The 25,196-nt window shown below is 44.6% G+C and overlaps 1 protein-coding gene across 1 annotated transcript in view; it reads left to right on the top strand.

Moving 5' to 3' along the window:
* The window catches only part of LOC110534810 (multidrug and toxin extrusion protein 1), a 69,589-nt gene that overhangs the window by 15,999 nt on the left and 28,394 nt on the right, over window positions 1-25,196 (top strand). The window contains exons 5-14 of the mRNA XM_036989479.2: window positions 108-150; window positions 4,218-4,262; window positions 7,026-7,123; window positions 9,090-9,187; window positions 9,290-9,403; window positions 9,989-10,056; window positions 11,593-11,701; window positions 14,424-14,499; window positions 16,841-16,910; window positions 17,445-17,577. Coding sequence (XP_036845374.2) covers window positions 108-150; window positions 4,218-4,262; window positions 7,026-7,123; window positions 9,090-9,187; window positions 9,290-9,403; window positions 9,989-10,056; window positions 11,593-11,701; window positions 14,424-14,499; window positions 16,841-16,910; window positions 17,445-17,577 — 854 coding nt within the window. The remainder of the gene's footprint in view (window positions 1-107; window positions 151-4,217; window positions 4,263-7,025; window positions 7,124-9,089; window positions 9,188-9,289; window positions 9,404-9,988; window positions 10,057-11,592; window positions 11,702-14,423; window positions 14,500-16,840; window positions 16,911-17,444; window positions 17,578-25,196) is intronic.

The raw sequence follows: 25,196 nt of genomic DNA, 5'->3' as shown, positions 1-25,196 counted from the left end.
ACACATACACACAGACACACGCACACAGACACACACACACATACACACAGACACAGACACACACATTGGTATGTAACTGACCGTTTGTTCTGTTCTCTCCTCGTCAGGATCGCCCAACTTTATGTGATGCTTTACCTGCCTGCTGTTCCTGTGAGTAACACTGTCTCCAACCAGAGGACTGAGATAGAGCCTGAGTGGGGACAGAGGACTGAGATAAAGCCTGAACGGGGACATAGGACAGTCTAGACACAGCCTGGTTATGGACAGTCTAAATAGAGCTTACATGGGGACATACGACTGAGATAGTCTAGATAGAGCCTGGTTGAGGACAAAGGACTGAGATAGAGCCTGGGTGGGGACGGAGGACAGACTTGATAGAACCTGGGTGGGGACAGAGGACATTTTAGATATAAGTGGGGATAGAGGACAGTCTAGATATAAGTGGGGACAGAGGACAGTCTAGATAGAGCTGGGGTGGGGACAGAGGACAGTCTAGATATAAGTGGGGACAGAAGACAGTCTAGATATAAGTGGGGACAGAGGACAGTCTACAGTGCCTTGCAAAAGTATTCATCCCCCTTGGCGTTCTTTATATTTTGTTGCATTACCCTGTAAATTAAATTGACTTTTATTTGGACACAAAATAGTTTAATCTGGTGAAGTGAAATGGGAAAAATAACCCGTTTAAAAAAATAAAACAATAAAAGGAAAAGTGGGGCATCTGTTTTCACCCCCTTTACTAGGACGCCCCTAAATTAGATCTGGTGTAACCAATTACCCTCAGAAGTCACATTATTAGTTAGATTGCACACAGGTGGACTTTATTTAAGTGTCACATGATCTGTCACATGATCTCAGTGTATATATATATACACCTGTTCTGAAAGGCCCCACCACTCAGCAAGCGGCACCATGAAGAACAAGGAGCTCTCCAAACAGGTCAGGGACAAAGTTGTGGAGAAGTACAGATGAGGGTTGGGTTAAAAAAATAGCAGAATCTTTGAACATCCCACGGAGCACCATTAAATCCATTATTAAAAAATGGAAAGAATATGGCACATCAACAAACCTGCCAAGAGACGGCCGCCCACCAAAACTCAGGGACCAGGCAAGGAAGGCATTAATCAGAGAGGCAAGAAAGATACCAAAGATAACCCTGAAGGAGCTGCAAAGATCCACAGCGGAGATTGGAGTATCTGTCCATAGGACCACTTTAAGCCGTACACTCCACAGAGCTGGGCTTTACAGAAGAGTGGCCAGAAAAAAGACATTGCTTACAGAAAAAAATAAGCAAACACGTTTGGTGTTCGCCAAAAAGCAGGTGGGAGACTCCCCAAACATATGGAACAAGGTTCTCTGGTCAGATGAGACTAAACGTGAGTTTTTTGTCCATCAAGGAAAACGGCATTTCATTTAAATGTCTTGGAATGCCCTAGTTAAAGCCCAGACCTCAATCCAGTTGAGAATCTGTGGTATGATTTAAAGATTGCTGAACACCAGCAGAACCCATCCAACTTGAAGGAGCTGGAGCAGTTTTGCCTTGAAGAATGGGCAAAAATCCCAGTGGCTAGATGTGCCAAGCTTATAGAGAAATACCCCAAGAGACTTGCAGCTGTAATTGCTGCAAAAGGTGTCTCTACCAAGTATTGACTTTGGGGGGGGGTGAATAGTTAGCACTCAAGTTTTCAGTTTTTTGTCTTATTTCTTATTTGTTTCACAATTAAAAACAAATGCATCTTCAAAGTAGTTGGCATGTTGTGTAAATCAAATGATACAAACCCCCCCAAAATATATTTTCATTCCAGGTTGTAAGTCAACAAAATAGGAAAAATGCCAAGTGGTAGGGGGGGGCGGGGGGCGGAGGGGGGGGGGGTGTGAATACTTTGGCAAGCCACTCAGATCTGGGGTGGGGACAGAGGACAGTCTAGACAGAGCTGGGGTGGGGACAGAGGACTGAGATAGAGCCTGGGTGGGGACAGAGGACTGAGATAGAGCCTGGGTGGGGACAGAGGACTGAGATAGAGCCTGGGTGGGGACAGAGGACTGAGATAGAGCCTGGGTGGGGACAGAGGACTGAGATAGAGCCTGGGTGGGGACAGAGGACTGAGATAGAGCCTGGGTGGGGACAGAGGACTGAGATAGAGCCTGGGTGGGGACAGAGGACTGAGATAGAGCCTGGGTGGGGACAGAGGACTGAGATAGAGCCTGGGTGGGGACAGAGGACAGTCTATATAGAGCCTGGGTTGGGACAGAGGCCAGTCGAGACGGAGCTTGGGTGGGGACAGAGGACTGCGGTTTAGTCTGGGTGGGGACAAAGAACAGTGTAGATATAGTCTAGGTGATGACAGACTAGATACTAGATACAGACTAGAGTTTGGGTGGGGATAGAAAACTGAAAGAGAACTGAGATAGATCTGGGTGGGGCTAGAGCAAAGGTGTGGACAAAAGACAGTCTAGATAAAGCAATGGTGGTGACAGAAGATAGTCTAGATAGAGCCTGGCTGGTGACAGAGGAATGTTTAGATAGAGCCTGGCTGGTGACAGAGGAATGTCTAGATAGAGCCTGGCTGGTGACAGAGGAATGTTTAGATAGAGCCTGGCTGGTGACAGAGGAATGTTTAGATAGAGCCTGGCTGGTGACAGAGGAATGTTTAGATAGAGCCTGGCTGGTGACAGAGGAATGTCTAGATAGAGCCTGGCTGGTGACAGAGGAATGTTTAGATAGAGCCTGGCTGGTGACAGAGGAATGTTTAGATAGAGCCTGGCTGGTGACAGAGGAATGTTTAGATAGAGCCTGGCTGGTGACAGAGGAATGTCTAGATAGAGCCTGGCTGGTGACAGAGGAATGTTTAGATAGAGCCTGGCTGGTGACAGAGGAATGTTTAGATAGAGCCTGGCTGGTGACAGAAGATAGTCTAGATAGAGCCTGGCTGGTGACAGAGGAATGTTTAGATAGAGCCTGGCTGGTGACAGAGGAATGTTTAGATAGAGCCTGGCTGGTGACAGAAGATAGTCTAGATAGAGCCTGGCTGGTGACAGAGGAATGTTTAGATAGAGCCTGGCTGGTGACAGAGGAATGTCTAGATAGAGCCTGGCTGGTGACAGAGGAATGTTTAGATAGAGCCTGGCTGGTGACAGAGGAATGTTTAGATAGAGCCTGGCTGGTGACAGAGGAATGTTTAGATAGAGCCTGGCTGGTGACAGAGGAATGTTTAGATAGAGCCTGGCTGGTGACAGAGGAATGTTTAGATAGAGCCTGGCTGGTGACAGAGGAATGTCTAGATAGAGCCTGGCTGGTGACAGAGGAATGTTTAGATAGAGCCTGGCTGGTGACAGAGGAGTGAGATAGGGCCTGGTTGGGTCCTGAAGACAATCTAGGTAGAGCCTGGGTGGGGACTCTGTCTGGGGTCTGAGTGTTCCGTCTGGGGTCTGACTAATCCATCTGGGGTCTGAGTTTTCCATCTGGGCTCTGAGTATTCCGTCTGGGGTCTGAGTGTTCCTTCTGGGGTCCGACTGATCCGTCTGGGGTCTGAGTGTTCTGTCTGGGGTCTGAGAGTTCCGTCTGGGGTCTGAGTGTTCCGTCTGGGGTCTGAGTGTTCCCTCTGAAGTCTGACTGATCTGTCTGGGGTCTGAGTGTTCCCTCTGGGGTCTGAGTGTTCCCTCTGGGGTCTGAGTCCCTCTGGGTTCTGAGTGTTCCGTCTGGGGTCTGAGTGTTCCCTCTTGGTTCTGAGTGTTCCGTCTGGGGTCTGAGTGATCCGTCTGGGGTCTAAGTGTTCCGTCTGGGGTCTGAGTGTTCCGTCTGGGGTCTGAGTGATCCGTCTGGGGTCTGAGTGATCCGTCTGGGGTCTGATTGTTCTGTCTGGAGTCTGACTGATCCGTCTGGGGTCTGAGTTCTCCGTCTGGGGTCTGAGTGATCCGTCTGGGGTCTAAGTGTTCCGTCTGGGGTCTGAGTGTTCCGTCTGGGGTCTGAGTGATCCGTCTGGGGTCTGAGTGATCCGTCTGGGGTCTGATTGTTCTGTCTGGAGTCTGACTGATCCGTCTGGGGTCTGAGTTCTCCGTCTGGGGTCTGAGTGTTCCTTCTGGGGTCTGACTGATCCGTCTGGGGTCTGAGTTCTCCGTCTGGGGTCTGAGTGTTCCGTCTGGGGTCTAACTGCTTTGTCTGGATAATTCTAAACGACTGACATCGTTACTCTTCCACCCCTCTCCTCCTTTCACAGGCTATGTTCCTGCACCAGTTGCAAACAGCTTACCTACAGAACCAGGTATTGTGTGTGTGTGTGTGTGTGTGTGTGTGTGTGTGTGTGTGTGTGTGTGTGTGTGTGTGTGTGTGTGTGTGTGTGTGTGTGTGTGTGTGTGTGTGTGTGTGTGTGTCTGTGTGCTTTTTTATTATTTGTAACTTATTTAGTCCATAATGTTACTGCTACCGAAAAGAGCTTGACCGAAAGAGTTTCTGGATATCCAAACAGCGATTACTCACCTCGTACTAGACAAAGATGTTTTCTTTAATGAATTGGACGCAAAGGATCTACTTCAGACACCCTACAAGGCCCAAATCCCTTTCATTCTCATGAAGGAGAGACGTATTTATCGGGGACGTTGGTCAGGGTGCCTTGTAAGGATCCGATGGTGAGTACTGGGTAATCTGCCTCTACCATCAGTCTTATTACCCAACGTACCATCGTTGGATAACAAAATGGACGAGCTGCGGTCACGAATATCCTACCGACGGGACGTTAACTATCTTCAGTTTCACTGAGTCGTGGCTAAACGACCACATGGATAACAAACTGCCGCCGGGGTTTTCGCTGCCTCTGGTAAGACAAGGGCTGGCGGTCTGTGTATATTTGTAAACAACAGCTGGTACTCTATTGAGGTAGAGTATCTCATGATAAGTTGTAGACCACACTAAGACCACACTCAATGAGCTGTATTCCGCCATAAGCAAACAGGAAAACGCTCATCCAGAGGTGGTGCTCCTAGAGGCCAGAGACTTTAATGCAGGGAAGCTTAAATCTGTTTTACCTCATTTCTACCAGCATGTTAAATGTGCAACCAGAGGGGAAAAAAACTCTATACCACCTTTACACCACAAACAGAGAATGACAGTAATTATATATTCCTGAATCCTGCTTACAAACAAAAACTAAAGAAGATTACCAGGAAGCACCAGAAGTGGTCAGATGACACAGATGCTAAAATAAGGACTGTTTTGCTAGCACAGACTGGAATATGTTCCGGGATTCTTCCAATGGTATTGAGGAGTACACCACAACAGTCACTGGCTTCATCAATAAGTGCATAGATGACATTGCTCCCAAAAGTGACCACACATACATACAACAACCAGAAGTCATTAACTACAGGCACATCTGCACTGTGCTAAGGGGTAGAGCTTTCAAGGAGCGGGAAGCTTAAAATAAATCCTGCTACGCCCTCCGACGAACCATTAAACAGGCAAAGTGTCCATACAAGACTAAGACTGAATCACACTACACCGACTCCAACACTCGTCTTATGTGGCAGGGCTTGCAAACTATTACAGACTACAACGGGAAGCACAGCCGTGAGCTGCCCAGCTACAACAGCCTACCAGATGAGCTAAATTACTTCTATGCTCGCTTCGAGGCAAGCAACACTGAAGCATGCATGAGAGCATCAGCTGTTCCGGACGACTGTGTGATCAGGCTCTCTGTAGCCGATGTCAGTAAGACCTTTAATAAACAGGTCAACATTCACAAGGCCACTGGGCCAGACGGATTACCAGGACGTGTAGTCCAAACACTTTAATAAACAGGTCAACATTCACAAGGCCGCTGGGCCAGACAGATTACCAGGATGTGTAGTCCAAACATGCGCTGACCAATTGGCAAGTGTCTTCATTGACATTTTCAACCTGTCCCTGAATGAGTCTGTAATACCAACATGTTTCAAGAAGACCACCATAGTCTCTGTGCCCAAGAACACTAATGTAACCTGCCTAAATGACTAGCGACCCGTAGCACTCACGTCTGTAGCCATGAAGTGCTTTGAAAGGCCGGTCATGGCTCACATCAAAAACCATTATCCCAGAAACACCAAGACCCACTCCAATTTGAATACCGCCCCAACAGATCCACAGATTATGCAATCTCTGTTACACTCAACACTGCCGTTTCCAACCTGGACAAAAGGAAACCTATGTGAGAATGCTATTCATTGATTACAGCTCAGCATTCAACACCATACTAGACAGAGCCATACTCATCACTAAGCTTAGGACCCTGGGACTAAGCACTTCCCTCTGCAACTGGATCGTGGACTACCCGACTGGCGACTGGCCCGCCCCCGGGTGGTAAGGTTAGGTAACGACACATCTGCTACGCTGATCCTCAACACAGGGGCCTGCTCAGTCCCCTCCTGCAGTGGAGCAGGTTGAGAGCTTCAAGTTCCCTGGTGTCCACATTACCAACAAACTATCATGGTCCAAACACACCAATACAGTCATGAAGAGGGAACAATAAAGCCTCTTCCCCCTCAGGTGACTGATCGGATTTGGCATGGGTTCTACAGCTGCACCATCGAGAGCATCCTGACTGGTTGCATCACTGCCTGGTATGGAAACTGCTCGGTCTCCGACCGCAAGGCACTAAACAGGGTAATGCGTACGGCCCAGTACATCACTGGGGACAAGCTTCCTGCCATCCAGGACGTCTATATCGGTGTCAGAGGAAGGCCCAAAAAATTGTCAAAGACTCCAGCCACCCCAGTCATAGACTGTTCTCTCTGCTACCGCATGGCAAGCGGTACCAGAGTACCAAGTCTAGGTCCAAAAGGCTTCTTAACAGCTTCTACCTACAAACCATAAGACTCCTGAAAAGCTAATCAAATGGCTACCTGGACTATTTGCATTGTCCCGCCTTATTTTTCTTTAAACTGCATTGTTGGTTAAAGAGCTTGTAAGTTAGCATTTCACTGTAAGTTCTACAGCTGTTGTATTCAGCGCATGTGACAAATACAAATGGATTTGATTTAACTGTGTCTCCCAGGGGATCATCCTACCTCAGATGTACACAGCAGCAGCAGCTAACCTCATTAACCTGGCTGTGAACTACATCCTGCTCTTCAGCCTGGAGATGGGAGTCATGTACTGCAATAGCTTCCTCTCCTGCTCCTATCCTCTCCTTCCTCTCCTGCTCCTATCCTCTCCTTCCTCTCCTGCTCCTATCCTCTTCTGCTCCTATCCCCTACTGCTCCTATCCTCTCCTTCCTCTCCTGCTCCTATCCTCTCCTGCTCCTATCCTCTTCTTCCTCTCCTGCTCCTATCCTCTTCTGCTCCTATCCTCTCCTGCTCCTTTCCTCTTCTTCCTCTCCTGCTCCTATCCTCTCTTGATCCTATCCTCTCCTGCTCCTATCCTCTCCTGCTCCTATCCTCTTCTTTCTCTCCTGCTCCTATCCTCTTCTTCCTCTCCTGCTCCTATCCTCTTCTGCTCCTAACCTCTACTGCTCCTATCCTCTCCTTCCTCTCCTGCTCCTATCCTCTCCTGCTCCTATCCTCTTCTTCCTCTCCTGCTCCTATCCTCGTCTTCCTCTCCTGCTCCTATCCTCTTCTGCTCCTATCCTCTCCTGCTGCCATCCTCTTCTTCCTCTCCTGCTCCTATCCTCTCCTGCTCCTATCCTATCCTCTCCTGCTCCTATCCTCTCCTGCTCCTATCCTCTTCTTCCTCTCCTGCTCCTATCCTCTCCTGCTCCTATCCTCTCCTTCCTCTCCTGCTCTTATCCTCTACTGCTCATATCCTCTACTGCTCCTATCCTCTCCTGCTCCTATCCTCTTCTGCTCCTATCCTCTTCTTCCTCTCCTGCTCCTATCCTCTACTGCTCCTATGCTCTTCTTCCTCTCCTGCTCCTATCATCTTCTGCTCCTATCCTCTTCTTCCTCTACTGCTCCTATCCTCTCCTGCTCCTATCCTCTCCTGCTCCTATCCTCTTCTTCCTCTCCTGCTCCTATCCTCTACTGCTCCTATCCTCTTCTTCCTCTCCTGCTCTTATCCTCTTCTTCCTTTCCTGCTCCTATCCTCTCCTGCTCCTATCCTCTTCTTCCTCTCCTGCACCTATCCTCTCTTGCTCCTATCCTCTTCTTCCTCTCCTGCTCCTATCCTCTCCTGCTCCTATCCTCTTCTTCCTCTCCTGCTCCTATCCTCTTCTTCCTCTCCTGCTCCTATCCCCTCCTGCTCCTATCCTCTTCTTCCTCTCCTGCTCCTATCCTCTCTCTCCCTTCTCTCTCTCTACTCCTCCTCTATTCTCTTTTCCTCCGCCTTTCCCTCTCCTCCTTCTCTCCTCTTACTTCTCTTCCTCTCCTCCTTCTCTTCCCCTCTTCCTCCTTCTCCCCTCCTCCTTCTCTTCCTCCCCTCCTCCTTCTATTCCTCCCCTCCTCCTTTTCTTCCTCCCCTCCCCTTCTCTTCTTCCCCTCCTCCTTCTCTTCCTTCTCTTCCTCTCCTTCTCATTCTCTTCCTCTCCTCCTTCTCGTCCTCCTATCCTCCTTCTCTTCATCCTCTCCTCCTTCTCTTCCTCCCCTCCTCCTTCTATTCATCCCCTCCTCCTTTTCTTCCTCCTCTCCCCCTTCTCTTCTTCCCCTCCTCCTTCTCTTCCTTCTCTTCCTCCTATCCTCCTCTTCATCCTCTCCTCCTTCTCTTCCCCCCCTCCTCCTTCTCTTCCTCCCATCCTCCTTCACTCCCCTCTTCCTTCTCTTCCTCTCCTCCTTCTCTTCCTCCTATCCTCCTTCTCTTCCTCCTATCCCCCTTCTCTTCCTCCCCTCCTCCTTCTCTTGCTCCCCTCCTTCACTCCCCTCTTCCTTCTCTTCCTCCTCTCCTCCTTCTCTTCCTCCTATCCCCCTTCTCTCCCTCCCCTCCTCCTTCTCTTGCTCCCCTCCTTCACTCCCCTCTTCCTTCTCTCCCCTCCTTCTCTCACCCTCCTCCTCCTTCTCATTTCCTCCTCCTTCTCTCCCCTTCCTCCTCTCAATTACTGTAAATGTGTTGTTGTGTGTTATAATTTCTGAGTGTGTGTGTGTGTGTGTGTGTTTATTGATCCTGTGCCTGTGTTGTTGTGTTGTGTAGAGGCTCTGCTATAGCAAACAGCCTGTCTCAGATCACCATCAGTCTGCTCCTCTACTTATATATCTGTTGGAGAGGCCTCCACAAGAACACCTGGGCAGGTCAGAAACATACTCTCTGTCCCTCCCCCTGCTGGCCATATGTGGTTATGGATGTCTATAGATACGTATTTCGCGATGACTGATGTGTGGGTGCTCCTCCAGGCTGGTCCAGTGAGGCCCTCCAGGAGTGGGGTTCCTACATGCAGCTGGCCATCCCCAGTACCCTGATGGTCTGCTTCGAGTGGTGGGTCTGGGAGATAGGAGGCTTCCTCGCTGGTCAGTGTGTGTGTGTGTGTGTGTGTGTGTGTGTCACAGGGTTAATTCCGTGTGGTTACAGGGTTAATTCCGTGTGGTTACAGGGTTAATTCTCCATGGTCACAGGGTTAATTCCGTGTGGTTACAGGGTTAATTCTCCATGGTTAAAGGGTTAATTCTCCATGGTTACAAGGTTAAAACAGAAACAACAGCTTAGGCATTCATTCTGAGTGGTTAAGGTTAGGGCTATGGTTTGGGGAAGACTTTAAAAAGACGCGCTATTACCATCAGGTCTATTTCTAGTCATCAGGCTGCTCTCTCCCCACACCATAGAATCTAAAAGAGTTCTATCTGGAATCTAAAAAGGTTCTTCGGCCGTCCCTGTGGGAGAACCTTTTGAAGAACCCTTTTTGGTTCCAGGTAGAACCCTTTTGAGTTCCATGTTGAACCCTTTCCACAAAGGATCTAAAAGGGTTCTACCTGGAAGCACAAAGGGTTATCCTACAGGGACAGCCAAATAACCCTTTTTTTCTAGTAGTGCACATCAATCTCTCTAGCTCACTAGCTCTCTCGCTCTCTTTCTCTCTCTTTTGTTTATCTCTCTAGGTATGCTAGGAGAGGTAGATCTTGCAGCACAGCATGTGCTGTTGGAGATAGGAGCCATTACCTACATGGTGAGAAACACACCTACCTAGTTACCTCTTCCCCATAACTCTCCTCACCCCTTCCTCACTCTGAACTTCAAGATCACCTTCTCCCCATTCACCCACCTCCCACTGTCTTTCTGTCTCAGTGTGAATCAGCAGGGATAGTATGCACTAGGGATAGTATACACCAGGGATACACCAGGGATCGTATACACCAGGGATAGTATACACCAGGGATAGTATACACTAGGGATAGTATACACCAGGGATACACCAGGGATACACCAGGGATCGTATACACCAGGGATAGTATACACCAGGGATACACCAGGGATAGTATACACCAGGGATAGTATACACCAGGGATACACCAGGGATAGTATACACCAGGGATAGTATACACCAGGGATAGTATACACCAGGTATATTATACACCAGGGATATTATGCACCAGGGATAGTATACACCAGGGATAGTATACACCAGGGATAGTATACACCAGGGATATTATACACCAGGGATAGTATGCACTAGGGATAGTATACACCAGGGATACACCAGGGATACACCAGGGATCGTATACACCAGGGATAGTATACACCAGGGATACACCAGGGATAGTATACACCAGGGATAGTATACACCAGGGATACACCAGGGATACACCAGGGATACACCAGGGATCGTATACACCAGGGATAGTATACACCAGGGATACACCAGGGATAGTATACACCAGGGATAATATACACCAGGGATACACCAGGGATAGTATACACCAGGGATAGTATACACCAGGGATACACCAGGGATAGTATACACCAGGGATAGTATACACCAGGGATAGTATACACCAGGGATAGTATACACCAGGGATAGTATACACCAGGCATAGTATACACCAGGGATAGTATACACCAGGGATAGTATACACCAGGGATAGTATACACCAGGGATAGTATACACCAGGCATAGTATACACCAGGGATAGTATACACCAGGGATAGTATACACCAGGGATAGTATACACCAGGGATATTATACACCAGGGATATTATGCACCAGGGATATTATGCACCAGGGATAGTATACACCAGGGATGGGCAATGCTGAAGGCAGCGTTGAGCCGTCACCACGCATGTATTGTACTCGCAGAAAATGGTTGGATGGAAACCTGGTTCCACTCACTAATTGATATGTTGTGTTTTTCATCAACTTTTCTAAACACTGCCATGTTGCACTGAGCCTTTCCAATGGAAAACCACATCAGTGTCCTACTTCTGTCTATTGCAGATAATCTTCACTCGACTTCATTCGGTTGCTTTTGTTTTACCATTAAAACAAGCCCTATGTCTCTAGAGCAACAGTGGGGTCCTTGTCCAGTTCCCTCTAGGTGTCCATGCCGATGCCTGTGTGGTAACTAACTGTGGGGTCCTTGTCCAGTTCCCTCTAGGTGTCCATGTGACAACCTGTGTGGTAACTAACTGTGGGGTCCATGCCTGTGTGGTAACTAACTGTGGGGTCCTTGCCTGTGTGGTAACTAACTGTGGGATCCTTGTCCAGTTCCCTCTAGGTGTCCATGCCGCTGCCTGTGTACGGGTGGGGAACGCTCTGGGAGCAGGAGACACCTCCAGGGCTCTACTCACCTGCAAAGTAGCCCTGGTGCTCTCAGGTAAATCCATGCTTAGCATTGTATTGTTAATTTGCTGGATATAATTTTTTTAAATTACCTTTAATTTATTTAGTTTTTTCTCATCTCTTTTTCAAGAGAGACCTGGTCCAAAAGCAGCAGGGGGAACAAAGTTTCAGACAAAACAATTTACATACTTTACTAACACAACATTAAACAAAACTATAGACACACATATAGTACAACAATTACATATTACGTTAAAAACACACGAATGTCATGACTTAAAAACAGCTGCCCTAAAGACACTCTTCTATGATATTTACATCCATCAAGTGCTTAAACTTCAACATGTTCAGGAGAGAATCCCAGGACCACAGAGCTGAGTAACTAAAATGATTTCTACCATGACCTGTTGTAATTCTTGACACTGTTAGAAGCAAATATTGGCGGGAACTGGAACACGCTGTCGTATACCCGTTGATCCAGAGCATTCCAAACATGCTCAAAGAGATGTCTGCTCAGTATGCAGACCATGGAAGAACTGGGACATTTTCAGCTTCCAGGAATTGTGTCCAGATCCTTGTGACATGTATCATGCTGAAACATGGACATACTAAGAACCTCTCTAAAACAACTTTGGAAGCGGCTTATGGTAGTGAAGTTAACGTTTAATTCTCTGGCAACAGCCAGACATTCCTGCAGTCAGTATGCCAACTGCACGCTCTCTCAAATCTGGAGACATCTGTGGCAATGTCTTGTGTGACAAAACTGCACATTTTAAAGTGGCCTTGTATTGTCCCCAGCACAAAACAGTTTTTGTGTTGACTGACCATGTCTTAAAGTAATGATGGACTGTCGTTTCTCTTTGCTTATTTGAGCTGTTCTTGCCAGGATATGGAATTTGTCTTTTATCAAATAGAGCTATCTTCTGTATACCACCTCTACCTTGTCACAACACAACTGATTGGCTCAAATACATTAACCTCTCTGGGATCGTTCGGGATGCTAGCGTCCCACCTCGCCAACAGCCAGTGAAAGTGCAGGAAAGAGCCAAATTCAAAACAACAGAAATGTCATAATTAAAATTCCTTAAACATACAAGTATTTTACACCATTTTGAAGATAAACTTCTCGTTAATCCAACCACAGTGTCCGATTTCAAAAAGGCTTTTCGGCGAAAGCAGAACATATTGTTAGGTCAGCAACTAGTCACAGAAAGCATTCAGCCATTTTCCAATCAAAGAGAGGTGTCACAAAAAGCAGAAATATAGATTAAATGAATCACTAACCTCTGACAATCTTCATCAGATGACACTCCCAGGACTCAATGTTACACAATACATGTACGTTTTGTTCGATCAAGTTCATATTTATATCCAAAAAACCTCAGTTTACATTGGCGCCATGTTCAGAAATGCCTCCAAAAACATCCGGAGAAATTGCAGAGAGCCACATCAAATAACAAAAATACTCATCATAAACTTTGATGAAAGATACATGTTTTACATAGAATTAAAGATAAACTTGTTCTTAATGCAACCGCTACGGCAAAAGCACAATGTTCAATAATCTGAGAACAGCGTTCAGCCACAAAAGCAAGCCATACAGTTACCTGCCAAATTGTGGAGTCAACAAAAGTCATAAATAGCATTATAAATCTTCACTTACCTTTGCTGATCTTCGTCGGAATGCACTCCCAGGACTCCTGCAAGAAATGTTTGTTTTGTTCGATTACGACCATATTTATGTCCAAATACCTCCGTTTTGTTCGTGCATTTAGTTCACTATTCCAAAGGCAGAATGCGTGAGCACAAACTCCAGACGAAAAGTCAAAAGATCTCCGTTACAGTTTGTAGAAACATGTCAAACGATGTTTACAATCAATCCTTAGGGTCGTTTTATAATAAATCTTCAATAATATTCCATCCGGACCATAGCGTATTCATTACAGAGGAAAAAGGAATGGTGTGCCCATGTGACCGCGCAGTAAACAACTGATTGGCCACAGCCTAGTCCACTTGTTGAAACAGCTCTTATTCGACCACCTTCCACAATAGAAGCCTCAAACAACTTTCTAAAGACTGTTGACATCTGCTGCAAGCCTTGGGAAGTGCAATCTGGCCCCATAGACACAGCATACTTAAATGAAACTACAAACCTCAGATTTCCCACTTCCTGGTTGGATTTGTCTCAGGTTTTCGCCTGCTATATGAGTTCTGTTATACTCACAGATATCATTCAAACAGTTTTAGAAACTGCAGAGTGTTTTCTATCGAATACTACTAATAATATGCATATATTCGCATCTGGCACAGAGTAGCAGGCAGTTTACTCTGGGCACCTTATTCATCCAAGCTACTCAATACTGCCCCCCTGTCACCAAGAAGTTTTAAGAAGTAAAGAAATTGCACATATTAACTTTTAGCACCTGTGAATTGAAATGCATTCCAAGTGACTACCTCATGAAGCTGGTTGAGAGAATGCAAAGAGTGTGCAAAGCTGTCATCAAGGCAAAGGGTGGCTACTTTGAAGAATCTAAAATCTAAAAATATATTTTGATTTGTTTAACACTGTTTTGGTTACAAAATGATTTCATATGTGTTATTTCATGTCTTCACTTATATTCCACAATGTGGAAAATAGTAAAAAAATAAATTTAAAAAAACTTTGAAAGTGTGTCCAAACCTTTGACTGGTACTGTATATTGTTTAATATATTGTTGTATATATTATTAATATAGTTTGTGTTGTTTGTGGTGCAGGAGTGCTGGCTGTGTTCCAGGGTATTGCCATCGGTAACTCCAGGCATGTGTTAGGCTACATCTTCACCTCAGATCAGTGAGTGTTAGACAATATATCATTTATTATTAATAGACCAGTGTGGTCTGAAATGATTGAAACCCTTGTGAGTAGACGAGTAAAAAGTATTGTAATGAATATAGAATTCATGTACATAGCACATATTATGTATACACCAAAAAATTGAGAGATTATATTATTTTCAAATCAAATGTTATTAATCACATGATTGATAAATAACAGGTGTAAACATACAGTGAAGTGCTTACAGCCCTTCCCAACAATGCAGAGAGAGAGAAAATAATATGTAAATAGTGGCATGAGGAATATGTGGATGTGAAGGTCTACAGGGTAATGGAGATACGCACATATCGGCAGGGATAAAGGATAGATAATAGACAGTAACAGCAGTATACTGTAGGTAGGGATAAAGGATAGATAATAGACAGTAACAGCAGTATACTGTAGGTAGGGATAAAGGATAGATAATAGACAGTAACAGCAGTATACTGTAGGTAGGGGTAAAGGATAGATAATAGACAGTAACAGCAGTATACTGTAGGTAGGGGTAAAGGATAGATAATAGACAGTAACAGGAGTATACTGTAGGTAGGGGTAAAGGATAGATAATAGACAGTAACAGGAGTATACTGTAGGTAGGGGTAAATGATAGATAATAGACAGTAACAGCAGTATACTGTAGGTAGGGGTAAAGGATAGATAATAGACAGTAACAGCAGTATACTGTAGGTAGGGGTAAAGGATAGATAATAGACAGTAACAGCAGTATACTGTAGGTAGGGGTAAATGATAGATAATAGACAGTAACAGCAGTATACTGTAGGTAGGGGTAAATGATAGATAATAGACAGTAACAGCAGTATACTGTAGGTAGGGGTAAAGGATAGATAATAGACAGCAACAGCAGTATACTGTAGGTAGGGGTAAAGGATAGATAATAGACAGTAACAGCAGTATACTGTAGGTAGGGGTAAAAGATAGATAATAGACAGTAACATTAGTATACTGTAGGTAGGGGGTAAATGATAGATAATAGACAGTAACAGCAGTATACTGTAGGTAGGGGTAAAGGATAGATAATAGACAGTAACAGGAGTATACTGTAGGTAGGGGTAAAATATAGATAATAGACAGTAACATTAGTATACTGTAGGTAGGGGGTAAATGATAGATAATAGACAGTAACATTAGTATACTGTAGGTAGGGGGTAAATGATAGATAATAGACAGTAACAGCAGTATACTGTAGGTAGGGGTAAAGGATAGATAATAGACAGTAACAGCAGTATACTGTAGGTAGGGGTAAAGGATATATAATAGACAGTAACAGCAGTATACTGTAGGTAGGGGTAAAGGATATATAATAGACAGTAACAGCAGTATACTGTAGGTAGGGGTAAAGGATGGATAATAGACAGTAACAGCAGTATACTGTAGGTAGGGGTAAAGGATAGATAATAGACAGTAACAGCAGTATACTGTAGGTAGGGGTAAAGGATAGATAATAGACAGTAACAGCAGTAGACTGTAGGTGGGGGTAAAGGATAGATAACAGACAGTAACAGCAGAGCAGCAGTATACTGTAGGTAGGGGTAAAGGATAGATAATAGACAGTAACAGCAGTAGACTGTAGGTAGGGGTAAAGGATATATAATAGACAGTAACAGCAGTATACTGTAGGTAGGGGTAAAGGATATATAATAGACAGTAACAGCAGTAGACTGTAGGTGGGGGTAAAGGATAGATAACAGACAGTAACAGCAGAGCAGCAGTATACTGTAGGTAGGGGTAAAGGATAGATAATAGACAGTAACAGCAGTATACTATAGGTAGGGGTAAATGATAGATAATAGACAGTAACAGCAGTAGACTGTAGGTGGGGGTAAAGTGACTAGACAACAGGATAGATAATAGACAGTAACAGCAGTAGACTGTAGGTGGGGGTAAAGGATAGATAACAGACAGTAACAGCAGAGCAGCAGTATACTGTAGGTAGGGGTAAAGGATAGATAATAGACAGTAACAGCAGTAGACTGTAGGTGGGGGTAAAGTGACTAGACAACAGGATCGATAATAGACAGTAGACTTGTGGGAGGAGTGCTGATGAGCTTTTGGTACTCTGATTGTGTCCAGTCTGAGAAGAAATCTGCACACAATGCATCCCTAACCAGCTTCTGAAGTGGTCTGCAGATCTGAACACAATCAGACCACAAAGGGACTTTTGACCCGTCTTTTAAATGTGATCTTTATGTTCTGATAGCTGAAGTTGCATGTAAGTGTCAAGTGTAGACAGACAGGACCTAAGTGATCTCTCAGTAGTTAATAGTCCCCCTCCTGAGTCCTGTCCTGTCCTCTCCAGAGCCATAGTGGACAACGTGTCAGTGAACCTGGGGCTCTACACCTTCATACAGTTCTTTGATGCTCTACTGGTGAGTACCTTTACTGGTGAGTACCTTTAATGGTGAGTACCTCTACTGGTGAGTACCTTTACTGGTGAGTACCTTTACTGGTGAGTACCTCTACTGGCGAGTACCTTTACTGGTGAGTACCTTTACTGGTGAGTACCTCTACTGGTGAGTACCTGGGTCCCTACACCATTCATACAGTTATCTCTACTGGTGAGTACCTGGGTCCCTACACCATTCATACAGTTATCTCTACTGGTGAGTACCTGGGTCCCTACACCATTCATACAGTTATCTCTACTGGTGAGTACCTGGGTCCCTACACCATTCATACAGTTATCTCTACTGGTGAGTACCTGGGTCCATACACCATTCATACAGTTATCTCTACTGGTGAGTACCTGGGTCCCTACACCATTCATACAGTTATCTCTACTGGTGAGTACCTGGGTCCCTACACCATTCATACAGTTATCTCTACCGGTGAGTACCTGGGTCCCTACACCATTCATACAGTTGTCTCTACTGGTGAGTCTAACCAGTTGTGTGTGTGTGTAGTGTGTGTGCTCAGGTATCCTGGTTGGAGCAGGAAAACAGAAGATAGCTGCGCTGTCTAACCTGGTCTCATACTATTGCATTGGGCTTCCGGTCGGCATCGCTTTGATGTTCGCTGCTAAGCTCAGGATACTAGGTATTCTTCCTCTACTACGTCTATCCTGACCTCTACCTCTACCACAACCTCTATCTCTAAATCTACCTCTACCACTACCACAACCTCTATCTCTACTACGTCTATCCTGACCTCTACCACAACCTCTATCTCTAAATCTACCTCTACCTCTACCTCAACCTCTATCTCTACTACGTCTATCCTGACCTCTATCTCTAAATCTACCTCTACCACAACCTCTATCTCTAAATCTACCTCTACCACAACCTCTATCCTGAACTCAACCTCTATCTCTACTACGTCTATACTGACCTCTATTTCTAAATATACCACTACCTCTACCACAACCTCTATCTCTAAATCTAGCTCTACCACAAGCACTATCTCTACTACGTCTATCCTGACCTCTACCTCTAAATCTACCTCTACCTCTACCACAACCTCTATCTCTAAATCTACCTCTACCACTACCACAACCTCTATCTCTACTACGTCTATCCTGACCGCTACCACAAACTCTATCTCTAAATCTACCTCTACCTCTACATCAACCTCTATCTCTACAATGTCTATCCTGACCTCTACCTCTAAATCTACCTCTACCTCTACCACAACCTCTATCTCTACAACGTCTATCCTGACTTCTACCTCTACCTCTATCTCTAAATCTACCTCTACCTCAACCTCTATCTCTACAATGTCTATCCTGACCTCTACCTCTAAATCTACCTCTACCACTACCACAACCTCTATCTCTACTACGTCTATCCTGACCTCTACCTCTAAATCTACCACTACCTCTACCACAACCTCTATCTCTAAATCTACCTCTACCACAACCTCGATCTCTACCACGTCTAGCCTGACCTCTATCTCTAAATCTACCTCTACCTCTACCACAACCTCTATCTCTACTACGTCTATCCTGACCTCTACCTCTACCACAACCTCTATCTCTACTACGTCTATCCTGACCTCTACCTCTAAATCTACCACTACCACTACCTCTAAATCTATTACGTCTATCCTGACCTCTACCTCTAAATATACCACTACCACAACCTCTATCTCTAAATCTACCTCTACCACTACCACTATCTCTACTACGTCTATCCTGACCTCTACCTCTAAATCTACCTCGACCTCTACCACAACCTCTCTCTAAATCTACCTCTACCACTACTATGTCTATCCTGACCTCTACCTCTAAATCTACCTCTAACTCTACCTCTATCTCTAAATCTACCTCTACCACTACCACAACCTCTATCTCTACTACGTCTATCCTGACCTCTACCTCTAAATCTACCACTACCTCTACCACAACCTCTATCTCTAAATCTACCTCTACCACTACCACAACCTCTATCTCTACTATGTCTATCCCGACCTCTACTTCTAAATCTACCACTACCTCTACCTCTATCTCTAAATCTACCTCTACCACTACCACAACCTCTATCTCTACTACGTATATCCTGACCTCTACCTCTAAATCTACCTCTACCTCTACCACAACCTCTATCTCTAAATCTACCACTACCACTACTACTACCTCTAAATCTATTACGTCTATCCTGACCTCTACCTCTAAATATACCACTACCACAACCTCTATCTCTAAATCTACCTCTACCTCTACCACAACCTCTATCTCTAAATCTACCTCTACCACTACCACTACTATGTCTATCCTGACCCCTACCTCTAAATCTACCTCTACCTCTACCTCTATCTCTAAATCTACCTCTACCACTACCACAACCTCTCTCTACTACGTCTATCCTGACCTCTACCTCTAAATCTACCACTACCTCTACCACAACCTCTATCTCTAAATCTACCTCTACCACTACCACAACCTCTATCTCTACTACGTCTATCCCAACCTCTACCTCTAAATCTACCTCTACCGCAACCTCTATCTCGACTACGTCTATCCTGACATCTACCTCTTCCTCTACCTCTACCACAACCTCTATCTCTACTACGTCTATCCTGACCTCTACCTCTAAATCTACCACTACCTCTACCACAACCTCTATCTCTAAATCTACCTCTACCACTACCTCTATCTCTACTACGTCTATCCTGACCTCTACCTCTAAATCTACCTCTATCTCTACCACTACCTCTACCTCTACCACTACCTCTACCTCTACCACGTCTATCCTGACCTCTACCTCTAAATCTACCTCTACCACAACCTCTATCTCTAAATCTACCACTACCACTACTACTACCTCTAAATCTATTACGTCTATCCTGACCTCTACCTCTAAATATACCACTACCACAACCTCTATCTCTAATTCTACCTCTACCACTATCTCTACTATGTCTATCCTGACCTCTACCTCTAAATCTACCTCGACCTCTACCACAACCTCTCTCTAAATCTACCTCTACCACTACCACTACTTTGTCTATCCTGACCTCTACCTCTAAATCTACCTCTACCTCTACCTCTATCTCTAAATCTACCTCTACCACTACCACAACCTCTATCTCTACTACGTCTATCCTGACCTCTACCTCTAAATCTACCACTACCTCTACCACAACCTCTATCTCTAAATCTACCTCTACCACTACCACTACTATGTCTATCCTGACCTCTACCTCTAAATCTACCTCTACCTCTACCTCTATCTCTAAATCTACCTCTACCACTACCACAACCTCTCTCTACTACGTCTATCCTGACCTCTACCTCTAAATCTACCACTACCTCTACCACAACCTCTATCTCTAAATCTACCTCTACCACTACCACAACCTCTATCTCTACTACGTCTATCCCGACCTCTACCTCTAAATCTACCACGACCACAACCTCTATCTCTAAATCTACCTCTACCGCAACCTCTATCTCGACTACGTCTATCCTGACATCTACCTCTTCCTCTACCTCTACCACAACCTCTATCTCTACTACGTCTATCCTGACCTCTACCTCTAAATCTACCACTACCTCTACCACAACCTCTATCTCTAAATCTACCTCTACCACTACCTCTATCTCTACTACGTCTATCCTGACCTCTACCTCTAAATCTACCTCTATCTCTACCACAACCTCTATCTCTAAATCTACCTCTACCACGTCTATCCTGACCTCTACCTCTAAATCTACCTCTACCACAACCTCTATCTCTAAATCTACCACTACCACTACTACTACCTCTAAATCTATTACGTCTATCCTGACCTCTACCTCTAAATATACCACTACCACAACCTCTATCTCTAAATCTACCTCTACCACTATCTCTACTACGTCTATCCTGACCTCTACCTCTAAATCTACCTCGACCTCTACCACAACCTCTCTCTAAATCTACCTCTACCACTACCACTACTATGTCTATCCTGACCTCTACCTCTAAATCTACCTCTACCTCTACCTCTATCTCTAAATCTACCTCTACCACTACCACAACCTCTATCTCTACTACGTCTATCCTGACCTCTACCTCTAAATCTACCACTACCTCTACCACAACCTCTATCTCTAAATCTTCCTCTACCACTACCACAACCTCTATCTCTACTACGTCTATCCCGACCTCTACCTCTAAATCTACCACGACCACAACCTCTATCTCTAAATCTACCTCTACCACAACCTCTATCTCTACTACGTCTATCCTGACCTCTACCTCTAAATCTACCACTACATCTACCACAACCTCTATCTCTAAATCTACCTCTACCACAACCTCTATCTCTACTATGTCTATCCTGACCTCTATCTCTAAATCTACCTCTAAGTCTACCACAACCTCTACCTCTAAATCTACCTCTACCACAACCTCTATCTCTACTACATCTATCCTGACCTCTACCTCTAAATCTACCTCTACCTCTACCACAACCTCTATCTCTAAATCTACCTCTACCACTACCACAACCTCTATCTCTACTATGTCTATCCTGACCTCTACCTCTAAATCTACCACTACATCTACCACAACCTCTATCTCTAAATCTACCTCTACCACAACCTCTATCTCTAAATCTACCTCTACCACTACCACTACCACAACCTCTATCTCTACTACGTCTATCCTGACCTCTACGTCTAAATCTACCACTACCTCTACCACAACCTCTATTTCTAAATCTACCTCTACCACTACCACAACCTCTATCTCTACTACGTCTATCCTGACCTCTACCTCTAAATCTACCTCTACCACTACCTCTATCTCTAAATCTACCTCTACCACTACCACAACCTCTATTTCTACTACACCTCTCCTGACCTCTACCTCTACCACAACATCTCTCTCTACTACGACTGTCCTGACATCTACCTCTACCTCTACCACAACCTCTATCTCTACTACGTCTATCCTGACCTCTACCTCTACCTCTAAATCTACCTCTACCACAACCTCTATCTCTAATACTTCTATCCTGACCTCTACCTCTAAATCTACCTATACCTATACCTCTACCGCTACCTCTACCTCTAAATCTACCTCTACCTCTACCACAACCTCTATCTCTATATCGTCTATCCTGACCTCTACCTCTAAATCTACCTCTACCACAACCTCTATCTCTACCTCTAAATCTACCTCTACCACTATCTCTACTACTTCTATCCTGACCTCTATCTCTACCTCTACCTCTAAATCTACATCTACCACCACATCTCTATACCTCCTACTCTACCTCTATCTCTGCCTCAAAATCTCTACCTCAACATCTCTAACCTCTATCTCTATCTCAACCTGTATCTCTAGCTCTACTTCAACATCTCAACCTCTATCTCTACCTCTACATCTCTAACCTCTATATCTATCTATCTCAACCTCTATCTCTACCTCTACTTCAACAACTCTAACCTCTATCTCAACCTCTACTTCAACATCTCAACCTCTATCTCAACTTCTTTCTCTACCTCTACTTCAACATCTCAACATCTATCTCTATCCTCTATCTATATCTCTACCTCTATCTCTACCTCTACTTTCAAATGTCAACCTCTATCTCTGTCTCTACCTCTACTACTTCTATCTCTACAATGTCTATCCTGACCTCTACCTCTAAATCTACCTCTACCTCTACCACAACCTCTATCTCTACAACGTCTATCCTGACTTCTACCTCTACCTCTATCTCTAAATCTACCTCTACCTCAACCTCTATCTCTACAATGTCTATCCTGACCTCTACCTCTAAATCTACCTCTACCACTACCACTACTATGTCTATCCTGACCTCTACCTCTATATCTACCTCTACCACTACCACGACCTCTATCTCTACTACGTCTATCCTGACCTCTACCTCTAAATCTACCACTACCTCTACCACAACCTCTATCTCTAAATCTACCTCTACCACTACCACAACCTCTATCTCTACTATGTCTATCCCGACCTCTACCTCTAAATCTACCACTACCTCTACCTCTATCTCTAAATCTACCTCTACCACTACCACAACCTCTATCTCTACTACGTATATCCTGACCTCTACTTCTAAATCTACCTCTACCTCTACCACAACCTGTATCTCTAAATCTACCACTACCACTACTACTACCTCTAAATCTATTACGTCTATCCTGACCTCTACCTCTAAATATACCACTACCACAACCTCTATCTCTAAATCTACCTCTACCTCTACCACAACCTCTATCTCTAAATCTACCTCTACCACTACCACTACTATGTCTATCCTGACCTCTACCTCTAAATCTACCTCTACCTCTACCTCTATCTCTAAATCTACCTCTACCACTACCACAACCTCTCTCTACTACGTCTATCCTGACCTCTACCTCTAAATCTACCACTACCTCTACCACAACCTCGATCTCTAAATCTACCTCTACCACTACCACAACCTCTATCTCTACTACGTCTATCCCGACCTCTACCTCTAAATCTACCACGACCACAAGCTCTATCTCTAAATCTACCTCTACCGCAACATCTATCTCGACTACGTCTATCCTGACATCTACCTCTTCCTCTACCTCTACCACAACCTCTATCTCTACTACGTCTATCCTGAACTCTACCTCTAAATCTACCACTACCTCTACCACAACCTCTATCTCTAAATCTACCTCTACCACTACCTCTATCTCTACTACGTCTATCCTGACCTCTACCTCTAAATCTACCTCTATCTCTACCACAACCTCTATCTCTAAATCTACCTCTACCACGTCTATCCTGACCTCTACCTCTAAATCTACCTCTACCACAACCTCTATCTCTAAATCTACCACTACCACTACTACTACCTCTAAATCTATTACGTCTATCCTGACCTCTACCTCTAAATATACCACTACCACAACCTCTATCTCTAAATCTACCTCTACCACTATCTCTACTACGTCTATCCTGACCTCTACCTCTAAATCTACCTCGACCTCTACCACAACCTCTCTCTAAATCTACCTCTACCACTACCACTACTATGTCTATCCTGACCTCTACCTCTAAATCTACCTCTACCTCTACCTCTATCTCTAAATCTACCTCTACCACTACCACAACCTCTATCTCTACTACGTCTATCCTGACCTCTACCTCTAAATCTACCACTACCTCTACCACAACCTCTATCTCTAAATCTTCCTCTACCACTACCACAACCTCTATCTCTACTACGTCTATCCCGACCTCTACCTCTAAATCTACCACGACCACAACCTCTATCTCTAAATCTACCTCTACTGCAACCTCTATCTCGACTACATCTATCCTGACATCTACCTCTTCCTCTACCTCTACCACAACCTCTATCTCTACTACGTCTATCCTGACCTCTACCTCTAAATCTACCACTACCTCTACAACAACCTCTATCTCTAAATCTACCTCTACTACTACCACAACCTCTATCTCTACTATGTCTATCCTGACCTCTACCTCTAAATCTACCACTACATCTACCACAACCTCTATCTCTAAATCTACCTCTACCACAACCTCTATCTCTACTATGTCTATCCTGACCTCTATCTCTAAATCTACCTCTAAGTCTACCACAACCTCTACCTCTAAATCTACCTCTACCACAACCTCTATCTCTACTACATCTATCCTGACCTCTACCTCTAAATCTACCTCTACCTCTACCACAACCTCTATCTCTAAATCTACCTCTACCACTACCACAACCTCTATCTCTACTATGTCTATCCTGACCTCTACCTCTAAATCTTCCACTACATCTACCACAACCTCTATCTCTAAATCTACCTCTACCACAACCTCTATCTCTAAATCTACCTCTACCACTACCACAACCTCTATCTCTACTACGTCTATCCTGACCTCTACCTCTAAATCTACCACTACCTCTACCACAACCTCTATCTCTACCTCTAAATCTACATCTACCACCACATCTCTATACCTCCTACTCTACCTCTATCTCTGCCTCAAAATCTCTACCTCTCTACTTCAACAGCTCAACCTCTATCTCTACCTCTACATCTCTAACCTCTATATCTATCTCAACCTCTATCTCTACCTCTACTTCAACAACTCTAACCTCTATCTCAACCTCTACTTCAACATCTCAACCTCTATCTCAACATCTTTCTCTACCTCTACTTCAACATCTCAACATCTATCTCTATCCTCTATCTATATCTCTAC

Source organism: Oncorhynchus mykiss, chromosome 10 (assembly GCF_057628025.1).
Source record: "Oncorhynchus mykiss isolate SJ-2025 chromosome 10, ASM5762802v1, whole genome shotgun sequence".
Classification (NCBI taxonomy): Eukaryota; Metazoa; Chordata; class Actinopteri; order Salmoniformes; family Salmonidae; genus Oncorhynchus; species Oncorhynchus mykiss.
The sequence above is the reverse complement of the archived record's forward strand: the minus strand, read 5'-3'. Positions and strand labels throughout refer to the sequence as shown.